This window comes from Hylaeus volcanicus, chromosome 3 (genome assembly GCF_026283585.1).
Source record: "Hylaeus volcanicus isolate JK05 chromosome 3, UHH_iyHylVolc1.0_haploid, whole genome shotgun sequence".
In the NCBI taxonomy this organism is placed as follows: Eukaryota; Metazoa; Arthropoda; class Insecta; order Hymenoptera; family Colletidae; genus Hylaeus; species Hylaeus volcanicus.
Genome location: NC_071978.1, coordinates 1,262,165 through 1,287,069, shown reverse-complemented (window position 1 = coordinate 1,287,069; position 24,905 = coordinate 1,262,165). Strand labels below are relative to the sequence as shown.

At 42.7% G+C, this 24,905-nt stretch overlaps 2 protein-coding genes and 1 long non-coding RNA gene across 6 annotated transcripts in view; 1 reads left to right on the top strand and 2 right to left on the bottom strand.

Annotated features, from left to right (window-relative positions):
- Positions 1 to 84: 84 nt before the first annotated feature.
- On the bottom strand, positions 85 to 2,566 carry LOC128873968 (PI-PLC X domain-containing protein 1-like). 2 transcript variants are annotated; one of them, XM_054118084.1, is made up of 7 exons: positions 2,426 to 2,566; positions 1,862 to 2,011; positions 1,504 to 1,761; positions 1,225 to 1,430; positions 950 to 1,157; positions 598 to 862; positions 85 to 508 (listed from the first exon to the last, which is right to left on the bottom strand). In XM_054118084.1, the coding sequence occupies exons 2-7, from the start codon at positions 1,980 to 1,982 to the stop codon at positions 262 to 264; spliced, it is 1,305 nt and encodes a 434-aa protein (XP_053974059.1). In that variant the 5' UTR covers positions 1,983 to 2,011; positions 2,426 to 2,566; the 3' UTR covers positions 85 to 261. The 2 variants fall into 2 exon arrangements, with proteins under 2 accessions (XP_053974059.1, XP_053974061.1); XM_054118086.1 differs by lacking the exon at positions 2,426 to 2,566 and having other exon boundaries at positions 1,862 to 2,099.
- A 554-nt stretch (positions 2,567 to 3,120) lies between these two features.
- Positions 3,121 to 24,905, bottom strand: part of LOC128873963 (insulin-like peptide receptor) — a 25,379-nt gene continuing 3,594 nt past the window's right edge. For both annotated transcript variants that reach the window (XM_054118074.1, XM_054118075.1), the window contains exons 3-8: positions 16,639 to 17,642; positions 15,686 to 16,112; positions 14,919 to 15,072; positions 14,543 to 14,720; positions 14,300 to 14,465; positions 3,121 to 14,178 (exon numbers count right to left, since the gene is read on the bottom strand). In XM_054118074.1, the coding sequence (XP_053974049.1) occupies positions 11,131 to 14,178; positions 14,300 to 14,465; positions 14,543 to 14,720; positions 14,919 to 15,072; positions 15,686 to 16,112; positions 16,639 to 16,910 (4,245 nt within the window). In that variant the 5' untranslated portion in view covers positions 16,911 to 17,642 and the 3' untranslated portion in view covers positions 3,121 to 11,130. The remainder of the gene's footprint in view (positions 14,179 to 14,299; positions 14,466 to 14,542; positions 14,721 to 14,918; positions 15,073 to 15,685; positions 16,113 to 16,638; positions 17,643 to 24,905) is intronic.
- Positions 15,259 to 24,895, top strand: LOC128873977 (uncharacterized). Of its 2 annotated transcripts, XR_008456535.1 has the most exons (4): positions 15,259 to 15,568; positions 15,638 to 15,728; positions 22,112 to 22,596; positions 22,911 to 24,895. It is a non-coding gene; the product is annotated as an uncharacterized LOC128873977 (long non-coding RNA). The 2 variants fall into 2 exon arrangements; XR_008456534.1 differs by lacking the exons at positions 15,259 to 15,568; positions 15,638 to 15,728 and adding an exon at positions 20,902 to 21,529.

Here is a 24,905-nt window from a genome sequence, read left to right as displayed (position 1 = left end):
GGAAAACAAGTAGTTTGCAAATGCTCGCGCAGAAAATGTTAAAAGCGATCCTTTTATAAAAATATTGCATAAACGTGAACCAAGTGGGAACAAGCACAGAATGCTTTATTAATTGAAATAAAATGATAAACTGTTAAAATAAAGACGACAATTCAATCAAATCGTACAGCCCTACATAATATTTTTCTGTAGATATGTAGACATCATTGGTTGAACAATTAATCCGGATAAGGGACTTGTGAAATTTGGTTGGAGAAGTGTTTAATATCGACAGTGTAAGTGACGATTCTCGTTAGATTTAATGGCGGTTTCAACGATATCGGTACTCCTCGCGAAATCTACTGCCACGATATTGGCAGTGTATTGCCAAACGGTACTGTACCAATTTGTGACATTCGCATTTACTCTATGCGCCATGTCGCGAAGGTTTCCAAGCCGATTGGAAATTACGTCGATTGCGTTCGGCGTCAATTCTGCCATCGCTGATCGTGGTCTCACTCTATTCTCCCTAAAGGAAAATGGATCGATTAAGCCTCGAGTGTCGTTTGGTGTGTTTAAAAAGCGTTACATCACCTTTCAGACTTCTTACGTTCTTACCTGTCATTGTTTTCAACCGAATTCAAGTGTTTGTACAGATCCTCGATGGTTCTGACGTTGCCCCATTGATGTTGCACGCAAGGCCACATGCTAGCATGTTCCTGAACAATTTGCGTGTTTTCATAACCGATTATCAATCTTTTACCGGAAGACCAAACGTCATTCATCGTCACAGACCATCCATAATTATTCGTTAGGATATAATCTCTAAATTGATCCTCTAAATACGATACCAATTTCCGATGAATCGTTATATTGTCGAATCCTGATAAAAGGAAGACTGCATTACAATAAAAGTACAAAGGCTTTCGGTGACAAATTGATCGCGTCGGAATAAAGATTAAGGGATTACCAATAGGAAATTCGTGGAGGTCAAATATCACAATTTCTTCGGTATTTTCGAGAAACTGTTTTACTTGATCTATAACAGTTTTCAACGATACCGAACGATAAAATGCTCCGTGATTAGTCCACCAAATCTCGTTTGTAAAAGGATAGTGTCCAACTCTGATGTCCAAGTATCGTGCACCATATACCAGTTGACCGAGTATGTCTATATCCTGAGGATTCGTTAACGTTGCGTGTCAACTTCTACATACAGCTATAAATTGAAATTTTCCGCGTTACCTGCGTTATAGCGAATTTTGAGATGATATTTCCGCCGTCGTTCCGCTGCGCATACGACGCGGAATCGTGCGTACCAGGAAGAAAAATTTGGCTAATTCTAAGCGGACCAAGGATATGTTTTCTCTCTTTCATCCAAGTCGGTTGCGTCTTCAGACAATTTATATCTTTCAAGTTGCCTTCTACCGTCGATACCGCCACTTTATATTCTGAAGAAAATTATTTCGCTACTCGTTGCATTATTTCTTTGAAATAAAACTGAAAATATTAACCGTTACTCACTCGAGCATTGCTGCACGAAAAGAAGACTCGAATTAGGCGTAAACGTCGACGGTATCCCAGTTTGTTCAATGCCACTCGGTCCGTTAGATGTAACGTTGTAAAGTATACTTATTGTTGGCGAGCCCAAATTATTATTCTCCTCCGCAAGCACGATTTTCTCGCTAGGCCGAAGGTTCACGTTATTCCAGTAAATTTCAATTTCTTGCGATATCGAATGCGAAATTATGGGCGAAATAAGTATACCGATGCGAGATTGCTCTGTATACAAATCAAATTCTCTACTATATCGATGAATTTTCGTAAAACACAAATGCTTTCTAAAATTATCTCATGATTCAAAGAGATTCGATGGACTTACGGCTTTCCATGGACGAATTACAAACTCTCGCGGTAGAAATTTCACTTATCGACAGCAGAAAAATGAGTATCGAAAATCCCGTACAACGAGCCGTTGTTTCTTTATCGTTGGAAACTCCCATTGTCGAAAATGTATGGATATAGCGGTCAACTTGAGAAGAATATAAAATTAGTCGAGTCTAAGTTATTGGATAGACTTTACACTTGTTGCTCTTGCTAGACAAACGAAGACTAATCGTCGATCAGTTCGTGTATCGTTAAACTGCGATTAAAGATACTTAATACCATACCATTATGCAATAATCTCTAACTACACCTGACGTTTAGTTAAAAATACAAACTTCGTAGTGCACTTGTTTAAGAAATACCTTACAATGGCTCGAATACCTTGCACGTTATCAAACTGTGAAATAACTCGCATTTAGAATTTACCAGCTGCATAAAGTATCAAGGTTGGTAGGAAAAAATAAAGCGATAAAATCTCTACACTCGCGATAATGATAAAAATTGATCGAGTGTATTGTTAGACAGAAAAAAACGATATAGAGAAGAAAAGCGCTCTTACCAGAGAGTATCTTTATCTGTAATGAAGCCCGAAAGATCGTGACCAAAGTCGCGATAGTCGCGATAGTCGTAATCGAAACAAGGAGAAACCAGACGGATGAGAGCGTAACGAACGAAAAAAAGAGGAGACGATAACTAGAAAACTCGAGGGTATGACATATCTCGACTTTGCGTTGTGACGTGGGTAGACTATGCAACATGATTTCGCAATTCTTTCGAACGCAACGTGCTGACATACACAATTCTATCGTTGAAAACGTATCGAGAAAGTATCGTGAAATTTTATTATTTTCATATAAGAAAATGGTAAATAAATGATTCGTTCTAAAAATTCGGCACATTTACTTTTCTACGCGTACTCGTACACGGTACACGGTACAAGAAGTTGAAAACGATAGCACGATACGACCGATAAAGCATACACACACAGGGTGTCCCAAAAATGTTCGAGTTCCTTGAAAGGGGCGGTTCGGGGAGTGATTTGTAACAACATTTTCGCCAAGGAAAGAGTTGTTTCAAATCACTCGCCGAACCACCCCATTCAAGGTGTTACAACATTTTTGGGACACCCTGTATATCTTTATCCTTGCAGTTGTCAATTAGCGCACATTTTCTTAGTCGCGATTATCACGATAGCGCAGCAGTTATATCGTAGCAGTTGGAAGGGCGTATAAATTCTGAAATGAAATCCAAGAGTTTTACTCATCCTCCTTTATTACAAAACTGAGAAAAAAGAAAACTTTGCGAGAGTAACAAACTTTTGGCTTATGTGACTAGTTGTAATACTCAGCGGCAATACTAAATTAGTGCAATGTAAGTATGTACATTTGTGTAATTATGTGTGGCGAAATCGGCAAAGGCCGGGGCGAGAGATCGAAGATGTAGTCGAATGAATTTCAACGAACGAAAGTCATATATAATACAAGCGCTAAATAAAACGGATAAAAAAATGTGTGATGCATTTTAAACAATATCATTTATCGTTAGGTGCGATACGAAATGCTACATCGTACGGTTCGTTTCTGTTTTTGAATCATTTTTCGCATCGGTATCTCGTTACTTATTATAAATGACAATTCTTGTTCGGTTCACCGTATAATGTAAAAAGATTTGTAAACGTTAAAATATATATGGTCGCTTCGCTCGACGCAGCGGTAAGAAAACACATAACGCACCGTCGGGATAACATCGGTTTTTAATTTTCAATCTATCGCGTCGACCATGGCGTTGAACAAAAGAACGAGGCCAAAAAAGCAGGAACGAAATAATACAAAGTATAAAGTAAAACTCTTCGATATCGCTGACTCTTACTAGTGCCACCGTTGATCTTTCGACAAAGCCTAGTCGCTAAAACTCGTATCTTACAGAATGTAAACGCTTTACGCGTGCGCGTCTATCTTTCGCTACAGAAATTTAACGACGAGCGAACGAAACAACGTTCCCTGTGTACAAAGTATTCTTCCGTACTTTCGACTCCACGAGATCAGACTTCACACAATCTTTATGCTCGCACACGTTCGCATTTTCTCCAGGGTAAATGACAACTTAACTTATTACAGGTTAGAGGTAGAGTCCTACTCCGTCATCGAACGTTGCCGGGTCGCATTCACTACGAACTTTCAACTTTGTCATTTTTCGCTAATTGTGAAAATAATTTTTAGCGATAATCTGTACTATTGGGACTGGCCATTCAGAATTGATATTACGTAGTTTCCCGTACGCAACTCCTAATCCGTCGATATACTACTCGATTTGCTCGATCGCGAAACCTCGCAACCGTTGACGTTACAAGTACTACGTCTTTCTACGTGTAAAATCTTAGTACCGTTGACATTCTAATTACTTTAGTGTTTCGTATACAAAGTTTTAACGTTTTTCACGTGTCGCTACGCCGCCCTAGCTTTCGTAAACGAAAAGGCTGAACCCAATAACGGTAACGAAAAATCAATCAACGTTCCCGATGTTTTATAGAGCGTTGTCGTTTCGATACAAGATGCGATTGCATCGCGCGAGTGCCACGACCGCGCAACGGATAACGGCGTACGACTGTGCATAAATACTAAACTAATTCGCTATTCGTAGTCTCTGTCTTGGAAGACACGGTATGGCAGGATTTTTTGATTAGGAATAACGTTTCTTAGGGAAAGGTCTGAATTTTGGTTTTTTCGCCACGTTTATACGAGATCGTTAGAATTTCGAAATCATCGTCAAACATGAAAGCTACGTTCGTATTAGAATTTGAAGAAACACCGAAAAACTAAGAGCGATCTTTTCGAGGATAGGATTCGCTTAACCATTCGAGGATCAACGATAAACTGTGGATGCAAATGAGAACGCAAAGCACGAGTGTTTGATGGAAAAGATTACGGTGATCTATAAGACGACTGCCTAAAAGTTTTGCAACACTCTCTGTTATCGAGAACAATTATTTCACGTAGAGTTTGTGTTAAAGAAAGTGATTCAATGAGAGAGAGAGAGAGAGAGAGAGAGAGAGAGAGAGAGAAGTTTCAGATTCCTCGGAGGACATCATGGCCTCGTATCCCTCGTTTAATCCGTTAACACATTTTCTGACGAAAGTACCGACGGAAATGCACGTTGCGTTGCCGTGAAAACGCGAACAACAGTCATGCGCGCGAAAATCTAACAAAATTAACGAAAACGACGCGAGGCTGAGAATGGTCCTTCGATTTGCGAGATTCTCTTTTTTTCGAACGACACACACGCTTCCAATGATCGCGAGCAATTGTATCCGAGAGACTCTCGGGACAATCGGTGTTGTTTTCGTCTGGCGAAATTGTTCATAGAAACGAGGCGTTGTCGGTGATCCTTTTCTCGCATTTTTCTTTCCTCTCGTTTGCTTTTAACGTTTAGACCGAACCAAGACAAACAACTTATCCTCTACTCGACGAACGACGCGAATCCGTCGGTTCGCAAACGTGGAACAACGTTCGACACCGACGCGACGACCAAAACAAACTTAAAGTCTACTCGAGGCTTATCATAAATAAAATAATCATCGGATTAACGAAAAGAAACGAATGCGAATACCTGTGCAGGATCCTAAGATGTCGGAATCATTCGGCATAGTACGTTACGCGACGTATAACGCTTTTGAAGAATTTACGCGAACGCGATATACAAGATTTCTTATCAATACTCAGGGTGACAAGGAGTCGTACAAAATATAGGATTACACATCTCCGGTTTTGTTTGCGCATTAAGAATTCGAGGTGGAAGTTTCATCGGCTTTGCTTAAACGATCCTGAGTGAGGTGAAGGAGTCTCGCGATCAGATCGTACGATAAAAATACACGCTTCATCGACCCCAAATTAACGCTAACACTTTCCTTTATCGATCATTTACCGCGAATAATTTGCTGCTTTAATGCCAAGATTTTCTTAACTACCTATCCAGTTCGTGCGTAATCCAGGTAGGAAACGAAACGACCGTTAAAGATAAACTTAAAATAGAAATTGGATCGAGTCGAACGAAGATTAAATATGTATAAATTACAAGATCCGGACTCCATCGACTACCTATTAATCTTGGCTGAATTAAACTATTCCAAGTACTTTCGGAGTTTGCAGTTACTGAGTTCTTGAATCACGCACTTCTCCAAGATACCGCATTTACTATATTTTAAGATACGCGTCGGATGCAGTCGCGAAAAATATATGTATATGCAATTGCGAATTGCGCATCCGAAGTAATTAATTCGGCAAATATATTAGAAGAAAATATCAAAGGAAACAAGAGATATGCCTAATTTAAAACTAAGTCTTCAAAGTCAGTCTATAGAAATTCTGTTTTACGCGACGTGCGCGTTCTTTGTGCGACGTACGCACCTTATATATTATTTTGTGTAGTACCGTAACTAGAACGATTGCCAATGGAATCGGCGCGGCACCACGCTCGAAACGAACGAACATGTAATAATATCGTACGGAAAAAGGAAAACTTTGCCGAGAAAGATGGAAAAAGAAAAACCATGCGAAATTATACTAAATAAAATAGAGTGGTGGTGCGTGAATGCGATTATCGATAAAGGAAACACGTTTCATTAGCCATTGTTGAGATGCCATTTTGAAAGCGTTTGTGTTTTTTCGATTCGCAATCAATTTCTCGTAAGTAACGCGGAAGAGTTTATTCTTACCAGCTAATTACTTAAGCAATTAAGACGCTATACAAGTAGCAAGTCGTAGCAAGCAAAGTTACGTTTCGATGACTTTCGATCAATTACGCTATCGTAATCGATAACGATGTTCTCCACGAAAAAAAATCGGGGGTTCTGTAAATTAAATGAAACTTCATTGGCCGCCGAAGGCCACTTCTCCCACCACGAATTATGCGAAAATGGAGCCGTAACACGAGCGAAAATCGTAGCGGGAGAACGGGCTATCCAATGGTCTCGAGCAGCCAATTGGTTTTGTCCCGACTACAGCAGGTTTTCGCTTGCTGCTGCCAGAATAATTTAAGCTTGGTCGTTCACCCTGTAAACCTCTACGAAATCTATATTTACAAGAGAATCAAATACGTGCATATATATATATTAATGTATCGCGATTGGACCACTTGTTTACCGTTTACTGTTTACCGTTTACTGTTTACCGTTAACGAATTGGTACAAGTACATCCGTGTATATGTACAGTATACAACATATGTACAAGTTACGGTCTGCGGGTTCGTTTAGCTAAACGGGCTTTAAATAAAACTTAGTCGCGTGTTTTGGTGAGTGAGCGAACGAGGGGCGGGCGCCTTCTAGTTACGGCACTGACAACGTCTATCAACTAAAAACTTTTCCCTTGATGCGTTTCATCCCAATTACACGCGCGACTCGGCTCTTCTTCGTTCGGGAGAAACGCGCAGGGAACGAAGAATTTCCTGCCTTCAGGCACTAGGCGACAACAATAAATACTAATCGATTACCCAGACAGAACGCGATACGCGCGACCAATTTTTTTACCTCGTTGACCCGATACTGGTTCCTGTATCACTTAATATCGTAATTCGTCTTGCCGCGCTTATTTTTATTTCGATCAACGCGTACGGACTCTTCTTGTCGTCTGAATTCTTATTATTTACACAATTTACCTTCTATTATTGCAACAGTAAAAAATATTCGTATTTACTTTTTATCGAAGCTCGCGGAAGATACGTTAATGCCCATTAGAGTATTTTGATTTCAAGAATATTATACTTCCCAGTCTCTCTTCTCTGTGCTTTCGCACAAATAACGAAATTCGATCTTTCTTTAAAACGAACAAATTATATGTATATACATACATACATACATACACGTACACGTAAAGTGCTGCTCGATATGAACCCCAAAGGAAAACAGATTTATACAAACAATTTTTTTTCTCTCCAATGAAATAGACCGAAATAATGTTAATCGTGTACGCGTCAGATATACAATTAGATCTGGCAAAATACGCGATACGACGCACGGAAGGATAATTTCTCTCTTTAAAAAATTAATAAAAATGGAAAATAATATTTTTCCAACCATTTACTTTTTCCGAACGGAACGATCATCGTTGCGATTTACCACACATTTTGAGACACTTTGTATATTACACCGTCGATACCGTACAATATAGAACACGTATTTTCGTTATTGGTCTATCATCCATATAGTTATAAAAATTTCTATGAATTATATTTGCACAGTATCGGACCAACATACTTCCAGTACTACTACTAACTCTCGATGTTCCGTCTGGGTAGGTATCGTAATTTCAACAATATTAACGCTATTTATTCTGTAATATGTACAACGTGTGCGATGCCGAACATCGCGAGAGTTTGTTAAAGATTCTCTTGCACACGATATGAACTTTACTGAAGATTGCGGAACCTGAACACCACTGAATATACGAAACTTTTCCTACATACAAAAACTCGGATTCGAACGATAAATTGCTGATACGCGAGTACGTTGCGTGTAACGCAAGTTTCACACTATCGAATATAGAGCTAATTCGTCGCAATAATTGTTTGGTCGTGTCGCAAATTTCAGTAAAATCGAGCAAAGTGTCGAATAATATTACACAGAACGAGAGGGTAAAGACCAAATAGTTGATAAATAGGTTCAACGTCAAGGCTAAAAAATTCGATAATCAATAAAATCCTCGCAACTTACAATTGCTTCTCCGTGGTCGCTAATTTTCTAAAATTGTCCACGAGATACATAAACGCTAAGACTAAAATTTCACGCGTAATCTCATCACTCTCCTCGCTATATTATAGACCGTGGTATCGAACATATTCTCGCAATAATATGAATTTTTCGCGTTACCGTAATATTTTATAATACCTCTGACTGTTTACTATACACGCGTCTTAATTTAATTACCAAGTTACTTTTTTTTTCCTGCCAAGTATTTTCAATTACCTGCCTGTACCGACATAGAAAACTGATTTAATAAAATATGCCGTGTATCAACGCGAGTCAGACTTTCGATTACGTGGACTATTACCCTATTTTACTTTTACCTTCTCAATCGTTCTTATCGATATTAAAGTATCTAAATAAAGTATGGTAGAAAACCAGTGATGTTCTATCGAAACAGTGTTAAATTAAAGGAACTTCTAGACATACTCGATAAACAGACAATAATAATTAACAATATTATAATATTTACTCGTACAAACGTAAACGCTACTTTAATAATAATTACGATATAAATATCTCGTTTCGTTTGTCCCGGATAATCGATCCAAATAATCGAAAGCTTTTGAAATACCCTACAGCAGATGATAAAAGATCACAAGAAGTGATGTGAAATTTTCGTATTCTCGCATTGGCCCTGATGATTTTAGTTCGATTTTTCCCTCGTTCATAGAACAACGAGAAATCGACTAACGCCTCGGAAAAGAGGAAGGATTCATCGTTTACTTCGCGGCGAGTCGATACAACCCTTCTCTTCTCTTCGACTATACCGTATATCCCTGTATATTCCCAGTCCCCGACGCGACGATCGATCAAGACGATAAATACGGCCAGTACCGAAAAATACTTATCCGGCTATCCGTTACAATATAAAATAGAGACATTCTTCTCTTTTGTCTCCTAGATTCCCTCTGCTTAACTGTTAGCTTACTTTGTATACTTATTGCAAAGATTGTTGGCATGCTTATTGCAAGTTTACCTACAAGATACCCGCACGAGCGGACACTATACGACCTGTTAACGAAACACGCCGCTGGTCACTCGCGAATTTTTCACACCCGAGGTGTACAGCTCGTGCGATCGGTATACATGTAACAAGGAACTCTGATGTGTATGGATTCTCGTATAGTTGAACGTGCAAGTTCTGGCTTTCCACCAGTCTGGAACTGTCGACTCCTGCTCGAACATATTTATCGATAGAATACACGGAAATTGTTAAACTTGTTCTCAAATTGATTTTAGGTGAAAAGACTCGTAAAGTCACCTTCCATTCGATTCGATGTAAGAACTGTTCCTATTTCGATCGATCTACGCGAATATCTTGTGAAATTTCTAGCGATGCTAAAACATGGTTCGAACGTATGCGTGTATGTTGAAAGAGTTTCAGAAAAATGTCAGATAGGACATAGATATGTATATGTAAACTACGACGAGTTGAAATTAAGCAACGAAGCACGACAATACACGATTTCGATCGATCGTTTTCCCGAAATAGTCAGGAAAAGCGAAGTAAAGTACTCAACGAACATCTTCTCTGTTCTCTTCGAAAACTGTACATAGCGAATTATTATAATTATTACTCGATACTACGTTCTCTGTACATTTATGGAAATATTTTTCGAGGTGCATATCGTTTCGTTTAACAATTAATTTTATTCCCCCCTTTCTATAGTTTCTTACGTTCCCCGTACCTTAGCTAAATAATTAAATATTCGATAATATACGTCACTTGTAAAAGAAATAACTCAAAGTATCGAACTTGGCGTTGTGGACAGCGCCTAAGTACGAACTTAACAGACAAAAAAAAAAAAGAAGAAACAAACAAAAAAGAAGTTATCCACAAACGCGTTCGTTTATCCACAACCAACGTTTCCTACGTTTCTACGTTCAACGATCATCGAATAATAAAGAATTGATTCTATATGGTTGCACAACGTAGCAAACGATTCTACGACGACGCAATTTCGTTATAATTAATCAGTTCTTTGCGCGATAGGAGGGTACAGCTATTAAACGCGTGGCTCTACGGTCCGAGAATGGTTACTCTAGATAAGTATATCCACACGAAAGGATAATGGTAAAAGTTACCCTTCCAAGGAATGAACGGTTCGTAGACTTGCATGGCTGAAGAGCTAAGAGCTTTTGGTTGCGCTTTAGGAAACACTCTTTGCGTCTGAATGGTCCGTCGCGTCGCACAACGCGCGACACGCAAACGCTTTTGGTTAGGCTCGCGAATAATTCGAGTGGAACGTATACGCTCGGATACAAGAAACGATAAAATCTGTTTAGTGGCTCGTCAGCATCAAAGTTCTATTCGTCGACGAGCTCCGAGAGACGATTCGCGGACGTCGCGCCAACGACGATGGAACACGTCAAATAAGCCGCGTTCGTGTGTTCCATCGTCCATCTGGTACTCGTTGGTTCAATCGCGATATTGCCCTGAGTATCGTTTGTACATTGTATCTACAAGTTTGTGACTGTGAAGGTCTCGTAGAACACACGCCAGGAATTAGGTACGCGGTGACCGATCTCATCGATCGAGAGGTACGTTCTCCAGATTAGATACGTTACCAAAATGTTGGAAACCATTTTTGAAGATACGACCTCTACTGGTGCCAGCTTTCGTTTGATCGAGAAGCGTCACGTTGTCCTCGAACTCCTTTACCCACCTGGCAGTCTCGTTCCCCCAATGGAATCTAATAGGCGCGGCGGGATGATACGGCTTCTTAATACCCGAGTTGCGACTCTCCACACCCTCCACGGAGTGATAGAACGATTTCTCGCAAAAGTCTTGGCTCAGAAACGGCTCCAACTCGGCCACGATCTCCATGAACGTGGGACGATCACTGGGCCGCCATTTGAAACACTTCTCCATGATTTTTTGGATATTTCCAGGATAACTGCGCGGTATATTCAGAGTCCCTTTGTGCAGTACGTGACTGAGTACCTCCTCGTTCGACAAGCCTTGATAAGGCATCTCGGCGAGAGTCAGAATTTCGTAGAGAACCACGCCGAAGGACCAGACATCCGAGTCGGAAGTAAACACACCGTCCGAGAGATTCTCGGGTGCCATCCACCTTATAGGCAAAAGTCCTTTTCTACCTATTTTGTAGTAGTCGGTCTCGTAAATGTCCCTTGCCATTCCAAAGTCACCGATCTTGCAGACGAGATTCTTCGCAATCATACAGTTCCTCGCGGCTAAGTCTCGATGAACATACTTCTTCGACTCCAAGTAGGCCATGCCATCCGCGATCTCCGCCGCCATTCTCATTATCCTACACGAGTCTGGTACAAGATGAGTGTCACGAATGCGACGCAGATACGTCTTTAAATCTCCGTTCTCCATCAACTCCATGATTACGAACGGAGGATTCTCTACGGACACGACCCCTAGAAGCTTGATGATGTGATAAGTCGAAAAGTTTTTCATTACCGATGCCTCGTTCAGAAACTCGTTCTTTTCTCGCTGACTAGCCGTCTTTGAGATGGTCTTTATAGCCACGGGTGTGGTCTTGTTAAAGTATCCGCGATACACCATACCGAAGTTACCCAGACCGAGTTCCTCCAGAATCTCGACGTTCTCTCTGGGCACTTCCCACTCGTCGATCACATACTTGGTCTCTATATAATCCGGATTTACGTTGGCTATCAGTCTTTCTTGCTTCTTCTTCTTGTGCTCGTTCCTCAAGAATAGGAACATCACAACCAAGATTACGGAGAGAACGCCGAGAGTCAACACGGAGATCAAAGTGATGGGAGCGGTATTCGAGCCGCCTAAGGTGAAGTAAACCAGATCCGAGAAGGCACCGTCTCCAGCTAACGACGTCGAACGCATCCGTAAACTGTACTTGCCTGGACTCAAGTTCTTGATGAAATAGTTGTTGAACTTTTCGCGGCGACCCGTGTGCGGTATGCACTCTGTGCTTTTCTTCGCATCCCTCACCTCCAAGTTTGTGTACTCTATAGTGTACGAAACCGTGAGCGCGTTAGGATTCTTCACCAAGTCCCACGTTACTTCGACTATGGTGTTATTCGTTACGCGAACTTTCACGTTGCAGACATCGTCCGCGTGCTCTCGTTTCTTCGTTCTGGTGCTCGCGTACTCTATCGACGAACACATTTGCGTGTCGTCTATCTTTATACCACACGCGGCCACGTTGACGATATATCGCGAATAGTGACGCAAGTTCTTGATCACAAACGAATTGTTTCGGTTGCTCACGTTGTAAGCAAGGATGACTTCGTCTCCCAAGTTTGCAAGCGACTTGGAGTTGTCGGTTTCAGATGTGTCCCCCGGTTGAGAAGAGGATGACAGATTGTTTGCCAGCTCGTAAAACTTGTCCATGGAATTGTAGCTATTGTAGACGCAATGGTCCTTCCAACCAGGCGATACATAGCTGATGGTTGTATTTTGATGACAGAATATCTCGAATTTGTTCGACGTGAACAAGTTGGCCCTCCCGTTTTTCGCACAACAAGAGGCAGCGTTCAAAACCGGCGTTTTAATAGTTACTTGCGGCACTACCCGTTCGACCTCGAACTCGTTCTCCAACGTGTCGTTGCAGTAATCCCGCGAGGATATCAAATCTTCCTCTTCGGGTATTATGGTTCTGGAGACCATGTAATATCCTATCGGGCCGTTGGGGTATATCGGAGGTTGCCACTTGACTAATATCTCGGTGTCGCTTAGCGGAATCGATATCACGTTTATCGGAGGCGATGGTATGGCGCTTTTCGTTCGAAAGAAAATAATTTCTGATTGACCCACGGGGTTTACGAAGGAGCCTGTGCTCCTGGCCATGAAGGTCTTCACGTAGACTCCGTACCTGGTGTACGGCTTTAAATTCATGATGTGTTTAGAAACGGTGGAGCTTCGCTTTGGAATATCGACGTCGACTATTTGCCAGGTGTTGTTACCGCCGCAGGCGTTTGCCTCGTAGCTGATATTTTCGTTCTCCGTTTCGACATAGTTCAACAGATAGCTGAGCAGCTGCTGGCCCTCCGGTGGTTTGTAACTGTCCCAGACCAAGTCCGCGTAATCCGCTCCAAGATATTTCACAGTGATGTTTATGTTGACGATGTTGCACGCTACCTTCTCACCGTTCGATTCCGGTTGCACTTCCAGATCCGAGAAGTTCAGGTTCACCATTTTGCTCAGCTGTATGATCTTGGAGAGACACAACTTTGGATTGTAGTGAAAGAACAATTTGCCTCTCTCGATTTCGATCTTCTGCTCCGGCGGGAACAGATTCGACAGATTTGGATTATCGAGAATAGCCAAGCTCGCATTGTTCGTATCGACGTTTTCACCCTTGATGATCCTGAGCTTTTTTAAAAAACTTAACGACGTGATGGGAAACGAGTGAGTGACTTTCAAATAGTCGGTGATTTCTTCGATTAGGCCGAATGCTTCGGTCAGTTCGTTCATTATGTTTGGGTTTCCGTTTCGAATCTGGAACTCCAGAGCACCTTTCACCACGGTTATGCCACGGAAGCTTTGAGCGTCCGAGATGTGCCGTATCAGAGCACCGTGGCCGACCTTCCGGCAGTGATTTTCGCAAAGTCGACACGTGGTTTTCTGTAACCGTGTGAAAATTTGTATTGCCGCGGGATTCGAAGTGTTGATCGAAAAATAATTCCACGTTAACGCATGCAAAACAACTTTCGAATAGCTAATCGATCGATTTAAATTTACATACATTTTCCGCGTCGAGTGCGTCCTCGTATCCCTCGGGACACTGAATCATACAGGTTCCATTGAACGGTCGCCAAAATTGTCCCTCCTCCAGGAGGTGTAACCTTCTCAAACGATTAATTTGTACGCACTCGTCCTTCGTGACGCAGCGTCTCGAAAGATAGGCGTTTCTGCGGATAAGATTGTGGTTTTACTCGCAACAATGATGCCAGAGTCGAAAGAGTTGGGGTCTGGCGATATCACTCACAGATGACTAGGACACTTGTCGACGCATCTTCCTTCGTGCCGATAGTGTTTGCAAACGAAGCATTCGTTCTCCGAAGGTCCGTGACACTCCCCGAGACACTGATCGTGACACTTTGGCATTTCTATCCTTTGACAGTGATGGGCAGTCCAGCAGAAACCCTCTGGACAATGAGAACATCCTGAAACCAGAAAACGGATGATCGAACTTGGAACTACGTTATGCACATTCTCGGGGTCGAGATCTTCGAAATTGTGAGTTTTCAAAAAAGAAAACAACAGAATCGTTCGAAAGGTCCAATGTTGATCGCAGAGTCGGCCGTTTTTTAAATGTTTTTTTTAAAATATCAACAAAAAATACGACAGAAGAGGAACCATACCAGGACAAGAAGCTTCTTCCCCGTTGTCCTTGATAACATTCTCGCCCGCCGAAACGATGACTGTCCAATTGATGGTATTGGTATAGCACAGAGCTGGATTCTTTTCGATGCGAACGCTGCCTCTGGAGATTTCCGTGAGCTTCTTCAGTCCAATCTGCAAAAAGAATTCGTAACCATGATTCAAGCGCAATATTGGCAGCCAGAGGTCGAACGGCCGGTTAATTCGATTGACTAATTAACGTCAGTTGACCCGCGGGGTTAACTGGCTACGCCGAGCAAATTAGAACGGAGTATCGAAGCCAGTTCTCGTCTCGGCTTGCTCGCCGTGGGAATGATCGGTGAAACGAACGTTTCGTGACGCAAATCAAGTAACGCGTCGCGTCGCGTCGCGTCGGTCCATTATAACGATCGATCCACCGGCAATCTTTACTCTTTTTCACCAAAACCTTTTGCAACCGGTCTGCTAACGCGAACGAATCGCGGGTGATAACCAAAGAAACAATACTCCCGCAAAAATGTTACGGCAATATTTGCTGCCTAAGCGAATGTTGATCCACCGTTTATTTTGTGAACCAACACGTTGGGCGCGCCAACAGAAGTGAATCACGGGTCGACGCACCGTGTCAGATATATTGTTTCGTTTAAGAGAGGTTTGATACTCGGCTCGATCAAATATTTGCTCCGCAAACAGAACTTTTAATCCGCGTTTACCTTTATAGCCGGCCGCCATGGAAATTCGTTGCCGATACATCATCGGACGGACTTACCTCTTGCAGATTCTGCATCTCGTACAACATGAACGCGTAATCGGTGAGCAGGACGTTTCCTCTGATCACCTCGAGATTCGGGAACAGGTTGACGAGACTCTTTAGGCCGTTTACGCGGTACAGCAATAGGTAGCCGGTGATCTCCCTCAGTTCGGGAAAATGTATGTTCTGAAAATCAGCCTCGGTGCTGTCCTCGATCAGGACGATCTGCAGGAAACCCTCTATCACGCGGCAGTTCTTCATGATCGCGAAGTACGCCACGCTATTTCTAATATCTAAGCTGTGACAGATACCGTCTCCGATCATCATGGATTTCAACTTTAATCTTTGCTTCTCACGGGCTACGCTCGTTGACTTCGCGATCGGTTTGGAGAGATTCGACAGTTGGCCAGGTTGCTGTTTCAATTTCGTCTTGACATCCGTTGATCTGTCGCGACAATTAATCAATTTTTCGTGTTTACTTTGGCAACGAATTTATTTTCTAACATTTTAGGGCCGAACAATGCCCGTAGAAATTGATGGTATCAGCTATTACCGAGGAAGGTCCAAGTTCAGTTTATCCTTCTCTCGTGTTACCATTTTCTTGACCTTATCGGTGCCAAGATTCAACGGCTCCGCACGCGCTGACCGCGGAAATCCCGTAGTTACGTTTGTTAAGCATATTTCGCCGGACGCTCCAAGGCCTTCACCGCATCCAGTGCACAGTGTACTGATTACTTGACGAGATATTCCCCAATGAAAAGCATCGGGGGATGATACGGAACAAAAACTTGTTTCAACATTTCCTCGTATAAAAGGTTGACAAGTTCGCCAGATCTCGTCAAGTATTCATTTTTTAAGAGCCTCTTTCCGATAATTTTATACAATACGATTCGATTCTTATCTACGATACGTATATAACCTACTTTTTGCGAACCGAGTCATTATCGATACGATTAATTATACCACAATACCTGGAAGCATCGATCGCCCTGTTGCTCCTGTGAGAAACGATTTGATTGTAAAACTCGGAATCGTCGGCAATGTCGATCGAGTCTTGTTCGCGGTAACCTTGCTCGCGTAGATCGCCGTTCTCTCTGTCCGCGTAATCGAGGTCGTATTTGTTCTTAGCGGTTCTCTCGCGATAATTCCCTGTCATCTTCGACCACCTCTTCTCCTGGCAGCACGCCAGGCGCGCCGCGACGCAGAGGAATACGATCAGCAGCGACCACCACCTCATCCTCATCTCCTTGTCTCATCGACACTGTACTATTGACGAGGCTATCGTCAAACCTTCCTAAATTATCCCACCCTCTGGTTCTTCCACCTCCGCACACTTCTCCCAATTAATCGGTCGACAATCGATCGTTGTCGTCACGGCTGTTTGTACGTGCAAAGGAGACTATTACGAATCTCGAGTGGCTCGATTACCGACTCGACGATCGGCAACGCAGTCGCCGTCGTTCCTCTCGTTCAACGATTTATCGGTTCTACTCCTCTACTTCCCGTTGCAACAATCTCGCCAAGAATCGGGACTCCGTTTTCTCAAGCTCGCCGATTCTTCGCAAAGATTTCAACTTTCTACTTGGCGCGAACGATCAAGAACGATCAACTGTTGCAGCTGCTTGGTTAATGGCTCCTCGTCGACCTCGTTACAAACCTTTACGTTTCATGCTCCCTTCCTCGTCTCGCACAGACCGCGATCTTCGATCGCTTCTTACGGGAATCAAATCGCGTTTCCGAACGCCGGGTGTTGATCCGAAATTCGAACGACACCTCGGATCTTGGAAAGATTCGCGTCGAGGGACTCCCGGGTTACGAGAATCCCGTTCACCCGCGAACCAATTTGCTTTCTAGCAAAGTCTTTTTAGAAAGCTCAAGGCACCGATGATCACATCGCGACTTCGTTCAGAAGAGCTTTCTGTCGAAGATGAAGAACTTCCTGGCCCTCATGGTTTCATCGTTGAGATGCAGTCACCTGCAATCAATCCAACGCCACACGTGGCAACGTTACAGGCAGATCGGTAACATTCTTTAACGATAAATCTCCGCGCGATCATCGTAGCCGTCGTCAGAGAAATGGAACTAACTGACCACTTAACTCATTAAATTCCACCGTCCCATTTATAGATAGCGCGATACGTTTTGTCTTAGAATGCGTGCAGGAACCATCGGAATTCCGAAAGACTCGCTTAAATCGCTTAAATCGCCATGTTGTTTCTTATATTTCTTTCTCGATGTCTACTCGGACGCGTATACTTGCAAACGGAACGCATACAAAGTTAACCTACTTAATCTACACACCAGTCCCAGATCTTTCGTTTTTCAACATCTCCCTCGCTACGTAGCTCTATCCTCGATTCCGTACGATGTACAGGGGTGACCCTATTTCTATCTATAAATGAACTCGACGATATTTGAAATAATAACCTTTATTGGTCACGTTTATGCAAACACGTTCTTCTTTTCTCATTACACAGATTCGGAGTTCGAGTTGATTAAATATCGGGTGAAACGGATGTCGGATATGATGTTCAGTAATCTTAAACGAAAAGATCACGCCTAGTCTGCGAGGCCAAGGCGTGACAAGGCAAGTTCTGCTTACTTTTCGATTCGATTTTAATTGAAATTACACTCGTTCTTTACGAACGTTTCTTCGATGTTCTATTATATGTATATAGGTAAATGTTCGGTAATCGAGGAAATCGATTTCCTTGTTTTTAAACGAGTCTCGACGCTCACGAATGAGTTCCGACAACATTCGCATTCAGCGACGGCGATCGCTTCGAAAACCAGCCTGTGGACATTGCTTAATAGATCAAGGACGATCTTTCCATTTCGTCCAACTAATTACGTCGTTTGCCGACTGACGCCGTTCCACTCGGACATCTTAATTCGTCGTATAAATATCCGGATAACGATCGAGGAAAGTGGCTTCTAGAATCTTCTGATTAAAAGGTTAGAGATACCCGCGGAAAAGGTCCAAAGATTGCGCTGCGCGCACGTGGGAAGGGTGAGCGTTAGAGCACAAGTTTTATGAATGAAAGAGTTCGAGAGAGAAGTTGGTGATTCGACGTGGTCGAGCAATGATTGGCAACAGTCGTTGGATGATCGACCTTCCGTTGATCGCGAGTCGTTAAACTCTTGAAAAGTGTTTACCAGAAAGATTATTCGTGACTATGTTTACTTTCTACTTGGAGATACAAATTCGTACAAAGTCGAACTTATTTGTCTACCAATTAGAAGTTCGAGTTGCTCACGCTCTGATAAATCCTACAACGAAAAATGTCTCGTTTGACTTCGAAACACGTTTCGTATCTCTGGCGTTTTTCGGAATGCGAAAAATTGTCCAAGGCAAAAGTTGAACAGCTCAAGGGGAAAAATATGACGAAAGAACAAATTATTTTCTCGAACTTGATTAAACAGCGAAACGCATGCAGATAGTTGCAGTCGTTTTATGGTTCATTTATCTTTATGTGACAAGTATAATTACGTTGCACCAGCGGCAGCAAACAAGTTTTTGCGCGAACCCTAAGGGTTTCGGCTCTCGCTGATATTCGCCACAAATATATATACGTACATGTATATATTAAATCTGAGATCATGATACAGCTCCGCAATATTTTTCCACAGCAAGAAAAGACACGAAATTCATTGCTTCGATGGAACATTAGCCATACGTTTTGACTCGATTTATGGATACTGATTTCTTACCGCTTTTTAAAAGATTTAAACGTGTCTTTTCTTTCGGCAGAAAAAGGTACGCGAAAGATTGTTTTATTTTCTACGTTTATTCGGGAACGATTAACGAACCCTCGATAAAGGAAAAATAAAATCGCGATAAATATGTCGTGGAATGGCTCGCTTCGTTCTCTCCATTAGAGCTCGATAATCAAGGGTACTCGGTGGATTTCAACGAGAAGAAATAACGAACAGACGGAGATGGTGGTTTATCGGGAAAACGAATATTTCTCGCTCGTTGTTTCGTTTATTAATTGATTCGAAAACAAACGAAATTAACCCAATGAAACGATCGAATGAAAAACGTTTCTCAGTAATGCAAACAACGTTCGAATCGAAAACGAACTTGGTCGAATCGATAACTTTTTATCGGCATAGAATTTGCGGAACGGTATCGTTTAACGAGCTTTTCGCGCGAGCTTCGAATTTTTCTGAAAAACTCGCTCGCACAGGAGAACATGTAAAATCAGCCGGCCGAACTGACACGATTCCGCCCATTCATAACTTGACGCGACACCGATAACGAGCTGATAAACGACAGATTGGCTCGTGCCCGAGCCCTTGTTTCTTATCGCCCACTCCCTCCAGAAATTCCAGACGATGCACGAGCGACGCAACGTGGGTAGTTTGTTTACTTCAAAAGAAGCGTTTCGAACGGTCTGCCTAAAACTTCGGTTCTAGGGTTCGTTCGGTGAAGTGTGCAAATCTTGTCCAGGAAACAAGAGAAACAAAGCAGAATTGAGTCTCCTTTATCGACCCAGAATAATAATCCGAGCAGGGGATTTAAGATAAAGCGAGCAAACTGTACGAGAATAATTCAACCCGATTCTCTTCCTAATCGTGACAGTTCGATTCACGTGCCCCGCGTAAAAAGGTAACATCCATCGATTGCCTCCGCGATATTACAAGTTAATTAGCGAAGAGAGACAACTCGGCGCGCAACGGTGCTCGAGTACCTATTTGTCTATAGAAAAAAATATGCTACTCGCTGGAATCCGGTGAGTTACGGGCACCGTACACCCTATACCTGTGTTCACCTGAAAGATTGTATCTATTAGTAACATTATTTCACCTAACGGTCTGCAACTTACGCTTAGTCGTGCATTCTGAAAGAAATCAACTGGTCACGCAACTCTATTCCCCTCACTGTGATTAGAAATATCTGGTTTTCGATACTTATCATTCGCAAGAAAATCAGCGATAAACGACTAAATGTCCTGCGTAGCAATTTATACGGAATGTTTACTTTATTTTTACTTTAATTTGTTCAACGTGAAATAGAAAAATCGTACAGTTTAAATTGTTACTTTTCTTGAGCAAGTAACAGCTCGAGAACTGTTTATTTCTCGCTCGTCATTCGAATTGTTTTATCTAGATAGGAATTCGCTATGCGAGGTAGCGAGCTCGAACTTTTCAAAGGAACAAAATTTGGTTTTAATGCAACACACATTCCACGCACCTACATACGCACATACATAAGTACGTACGTATTATATGTATGTATAGAGAGGAAAATGCGCTCGTATACGCGCGCATCATCGTGTTCGCACGTAACACATTTCCGGTCTCGTATCGACACGACACGATAAAGAATATTTACGAATCCGTGACTTTCGTGACGCGTAGTCGCAGTGGCACCGATTTGTCATTCAACGACTTTCCATTGTCGTTGAAGGTGGAGGAAATGGTACTCGGCCGAAGCGAAGACCGAACCATCGAGGTTAGCAAAACGTTTGAAGGAACGTAGTCAACAGTTGACTCACGAGCGACGCGTTATGTTAAGCGGACCATAATTAGATGGACATGACGTTGTAACCTCGTGCCGAAACTTTCCAGCCCGAGAACCCATTTCGAGGCGAGGTGTTGATATTCGTTCTTGCAAATGATTTCCGTATATAAAGTAATTCACCGCGTACAGTTGTACACAGTTGAGTATATGATTTCAAACGTAAATCAAAATTCCGCGCAAGTGATACAGTTGGAATCGAACGATCTAGCATAAAAGTAAGCCAACTCACGGTCGACATCATTCTTCTAGCGAGAAAAATGCTCGACTATGGCCACGTAACCCACGACGTACCGGTGGCTACCACCGCGTAACAGAAATACTTGCCACGTAACAACGTATGTAATTGGTTTACTCGTAATTATAGCTTAACGCGACCGTACGATACGTGCGATAATTTGTTATCGTACGAATGTTTGAAATTACGGCGTGCGTATCTCTCCAAAGTGAACATCGGAAGCAATAAAAATCAAGATTTGTATCAGCGTTAAAAAATGGATTTAAACGACCCGATTGTCTACCGATCTACCACACGATCGCCACGTGTTACTCGAGAGACACGAGTTCGCTGTTTTTCACGCGCGTCGTTTCTCGTTCAATTTTCGTTCTTCCTTAGCCCTTTGAGGAATAGCAAATAAGGCACGTGACGCAAGCGATCGACGCGGGCTGACGCAATGATGCAATTTTCGGCTCTGTCGTTTGCCTCTCCTCGTGCGTGCGGGCTCGTGTCACAATAACGCAAATGAGATTTCCCTGCCATCGACATTGGTCCGTTTTCGGTCTCGCAAGCCATGTTGCTTACGCATATAAATATAATACAATTCATGCTTCGAGAAACGATCCACTGTTATACATCCTTGCGTTCGCTTTTGGTCTCACATTCGCAAAGAATGTTCCGACTCAAACTTTTACTATTCCAGGTCCTCTGGGAACAAATTTGCCGATCCCCGCGATAAACGATTTCGAAGCTTCGAGTCCATGAGGCATCGAAACAAGCAATTTTCCGAACGACGCAATCGAACCGAACGGTTCGCAAACGAACCGAGCAGCCCTGCTCCAAAGGTGCTCCCGCACAAAGATTTCGAATACGAGGTGCATCTACATAACCGGAATGCTGATTTGAGTGATCATCCGGCGCACAATAGGAGGCCAGTTAAATGCTCGCGTGAGGGGTTAATGACTTTGAAAATTACTCGTATCCGAAGGCCCAACGAAGAGACCGGATGTCCGATTCGAGCATCCCTCCCTCTCGTCGATACAAATCGTTACGAAATCTTCTTGGTCTGCAAGCGTGGCGCGGGCAACTCGATCCCCGCAAATCGATCGATGCGATCTATTTTCAAGTGTCGAGGACGCTGCTCCAAGACACCCCGACAACTTAACCTGTTTATCGCGACGCAATCATGTATGTATACGTACATTTTCAAAGCTAACGAACGTCGTCGACAGCCTCGCAAATAACGATCCCCAATCAATTCAAACTCGTGGAAAGGCAAACGTTTCATAACGAGGCAACAACAAACTGCAACTATGTAAGGTCGACTACAAGATTCTTGCAGTCTAAAGAGAAAGTCACCAGTTCCAGCACCAATCGCGACACCTGCCCGAAAGATAAGGCTTTTCGATTGGTACCGAGGTCGATGGTCGTTCTTTTCGACCAGCAAGAATCATCGTGGTCGATGGTATACCGTGAAACATTAATTTGTTTCTGCTCCACAGGAAAATCACCAACGATGGCTTTTCGTCAGAGATCCTTCTGCTTCCGCTTCTCCTTCGCGCGAACACTAGCGTCTTTCCCCTGAATTGGAAACGAATTAATACTCCCCGATGTATGAAGTACTACAGTAGGAAGAAAATCGATCGGACCCCGAAGACCACCGAGGATCTACCATCCCGCCATATGGCAAGTTGCCATAATGCAAAAGTAGGGATTCATACCTAACACCCGAAGGAGGTATACATATAATTCGCGACGCGCGTCAAGGAATCCTTATCTTCCATCGACGCGAAATATTTCCTCACGATCGGTTAACGTTTATAGAGCGGTCAAATGTACATTTCTTTAGCGACGTTAAATCCTCGGTAGAACGCGACTTACAATTAGAAGCGTCCAATGATTACGGAACTCTTTCAGACTTCCGCTACCGTGATAATCCGTGATAAGTCGTGGCAAAAAAAAGTAAAGCGAAACTGGAAAAACAGCATCGTTGCATTCGCGATAAGGTTATCGCGGCAAGGTATCCGTTACGCGGTCTACAAGCGGTGGGCTGATTTTTACAAATCGGCTCGCGTTACATAAACGCGGCAACCTGCTATGCCATACTTGCCATTAGTCGAAAGAAGCTAGACTTCGCGCCTATTGTCTTCGTTCGAGATCCCGATCATTTTACCGACAGAGTCGTTTTACATAGTCCGCCCAAAGGCGGATTCACACCGTCTGCTGAAACATTTTTCCAAGTCACGACTTTGTACAGTTACATAAGTCGCATCTTTGCGATTATAACGCACGCTCGATAAACGAACGGTTCCGATCGAGTCTTGACGATTTCAAACAAATCGTTCACATCTTTGAGTAAAGAAAACGACAAGGAGACATGTGCGTAAAAACGAACCTTAATTAACAGTGCGTATGAAAGTCGTCGCGAAACCTATCGAAGAATAGGTAGAAAGAAATAGAAAGAAGAGAATAGAAATTGTTACCACCTTAACAAGTATAGTAGGTATAGGTATAGGTATAGGTAAGAATAGAAATTGTTACCACCTTAACAAAATCATCCTCCGTGAGCACGCTACAGGTAGACCACGCAATAACCAATGAGGATCGTAACAGTGGCGGAACGCGACTAGAAAAGCCCCGGAAGCTTTATTACTTCCGTTTCGGGATCATGCCTAAGTTTCTCGCGATCGTTATCGCATTCCGGGATGCTAGACTCGTGACTGTTGCTTCCAGTGTGCTCGCGACAACGTTATATTTTTAGACCGCAATCGATTACGTTCAACCGAGATAATGGTGGCGATCGAGTGTAACGACGAAGAGAGCCAATTGCCGCGTACCCGGCTTTTTTCCCTATTTACTATCCGAAATACGCGACGGCAAAAAGCTGCCTCGAATATGCGACACGACGTTTGCCAAATGGGCGAGTCACCTCTTTTTATTTCGGTTACGCAACGTTTTTCCAAACGTTTACGTTCGCCGAAATTTTCACGCTTTTCTCTCGAAGCCTGCGACACGGCCTCTCGCTTTCTGCATGTACTATATTCTGCGTAATCTAACTTGACGCTTAGGTCTAATATTTGCGAGACGCGAAACTGGGGCACTTGATTCATAGGCATAACGTATCGCAGTGGTTAATAAAATTGTTTACGTATAACAGATCCAGGTTCCAAAGCGTAAACAGTGTTAGCGTTCCTACAGAGACAACGCGTTGCTTTCCTTTTCCGATAATCGGTAGTTTGGATAATCGACGTGTTACTGTATTGTATCGATACAAGCACGATGCAACGAACATCGTTCGCGATATCATTTGTGCCAATTTCAGCGTCTATATTAATAATAACGCATGGGTAAAATTAACGAATCATCGTACAGCCTACGGCTTTCGTGTTCGAGTACCCAGAAATTGATGTCAATTTTTTCTTGATATCGAGGAGAGAGAGAGAGAGAGAGAGAGAGAGAGAGAGAGAGAGAGAGAGAGAGAGAGAGAGAGAGATGTA

Excerpts from the sequence above, each read along its gene's own strand:
- LOC128873968 (XM_054118084.1), bottom strand. The coding sequence starts at position 1,982 with ATGGGAGTTTCCAACGATAAAGAAACAACGGCTCGTTGTACGGGATTT. Across the intron at positions 1,431-1,503 it reads TTTCGTGCAGCAATGCTCGA|AATATAAAGTGGCGGTATCG; the intron begins GTGAGTAACGGT and ends AATTTTCTTCAG. Across the intron at positions 863-949 it reads CCTCCACGAATTTCCTATTG|GATTCGACAATATAACGATT; the intron begins GTAATCCCTTAA and ends TCCTTTTATCAG.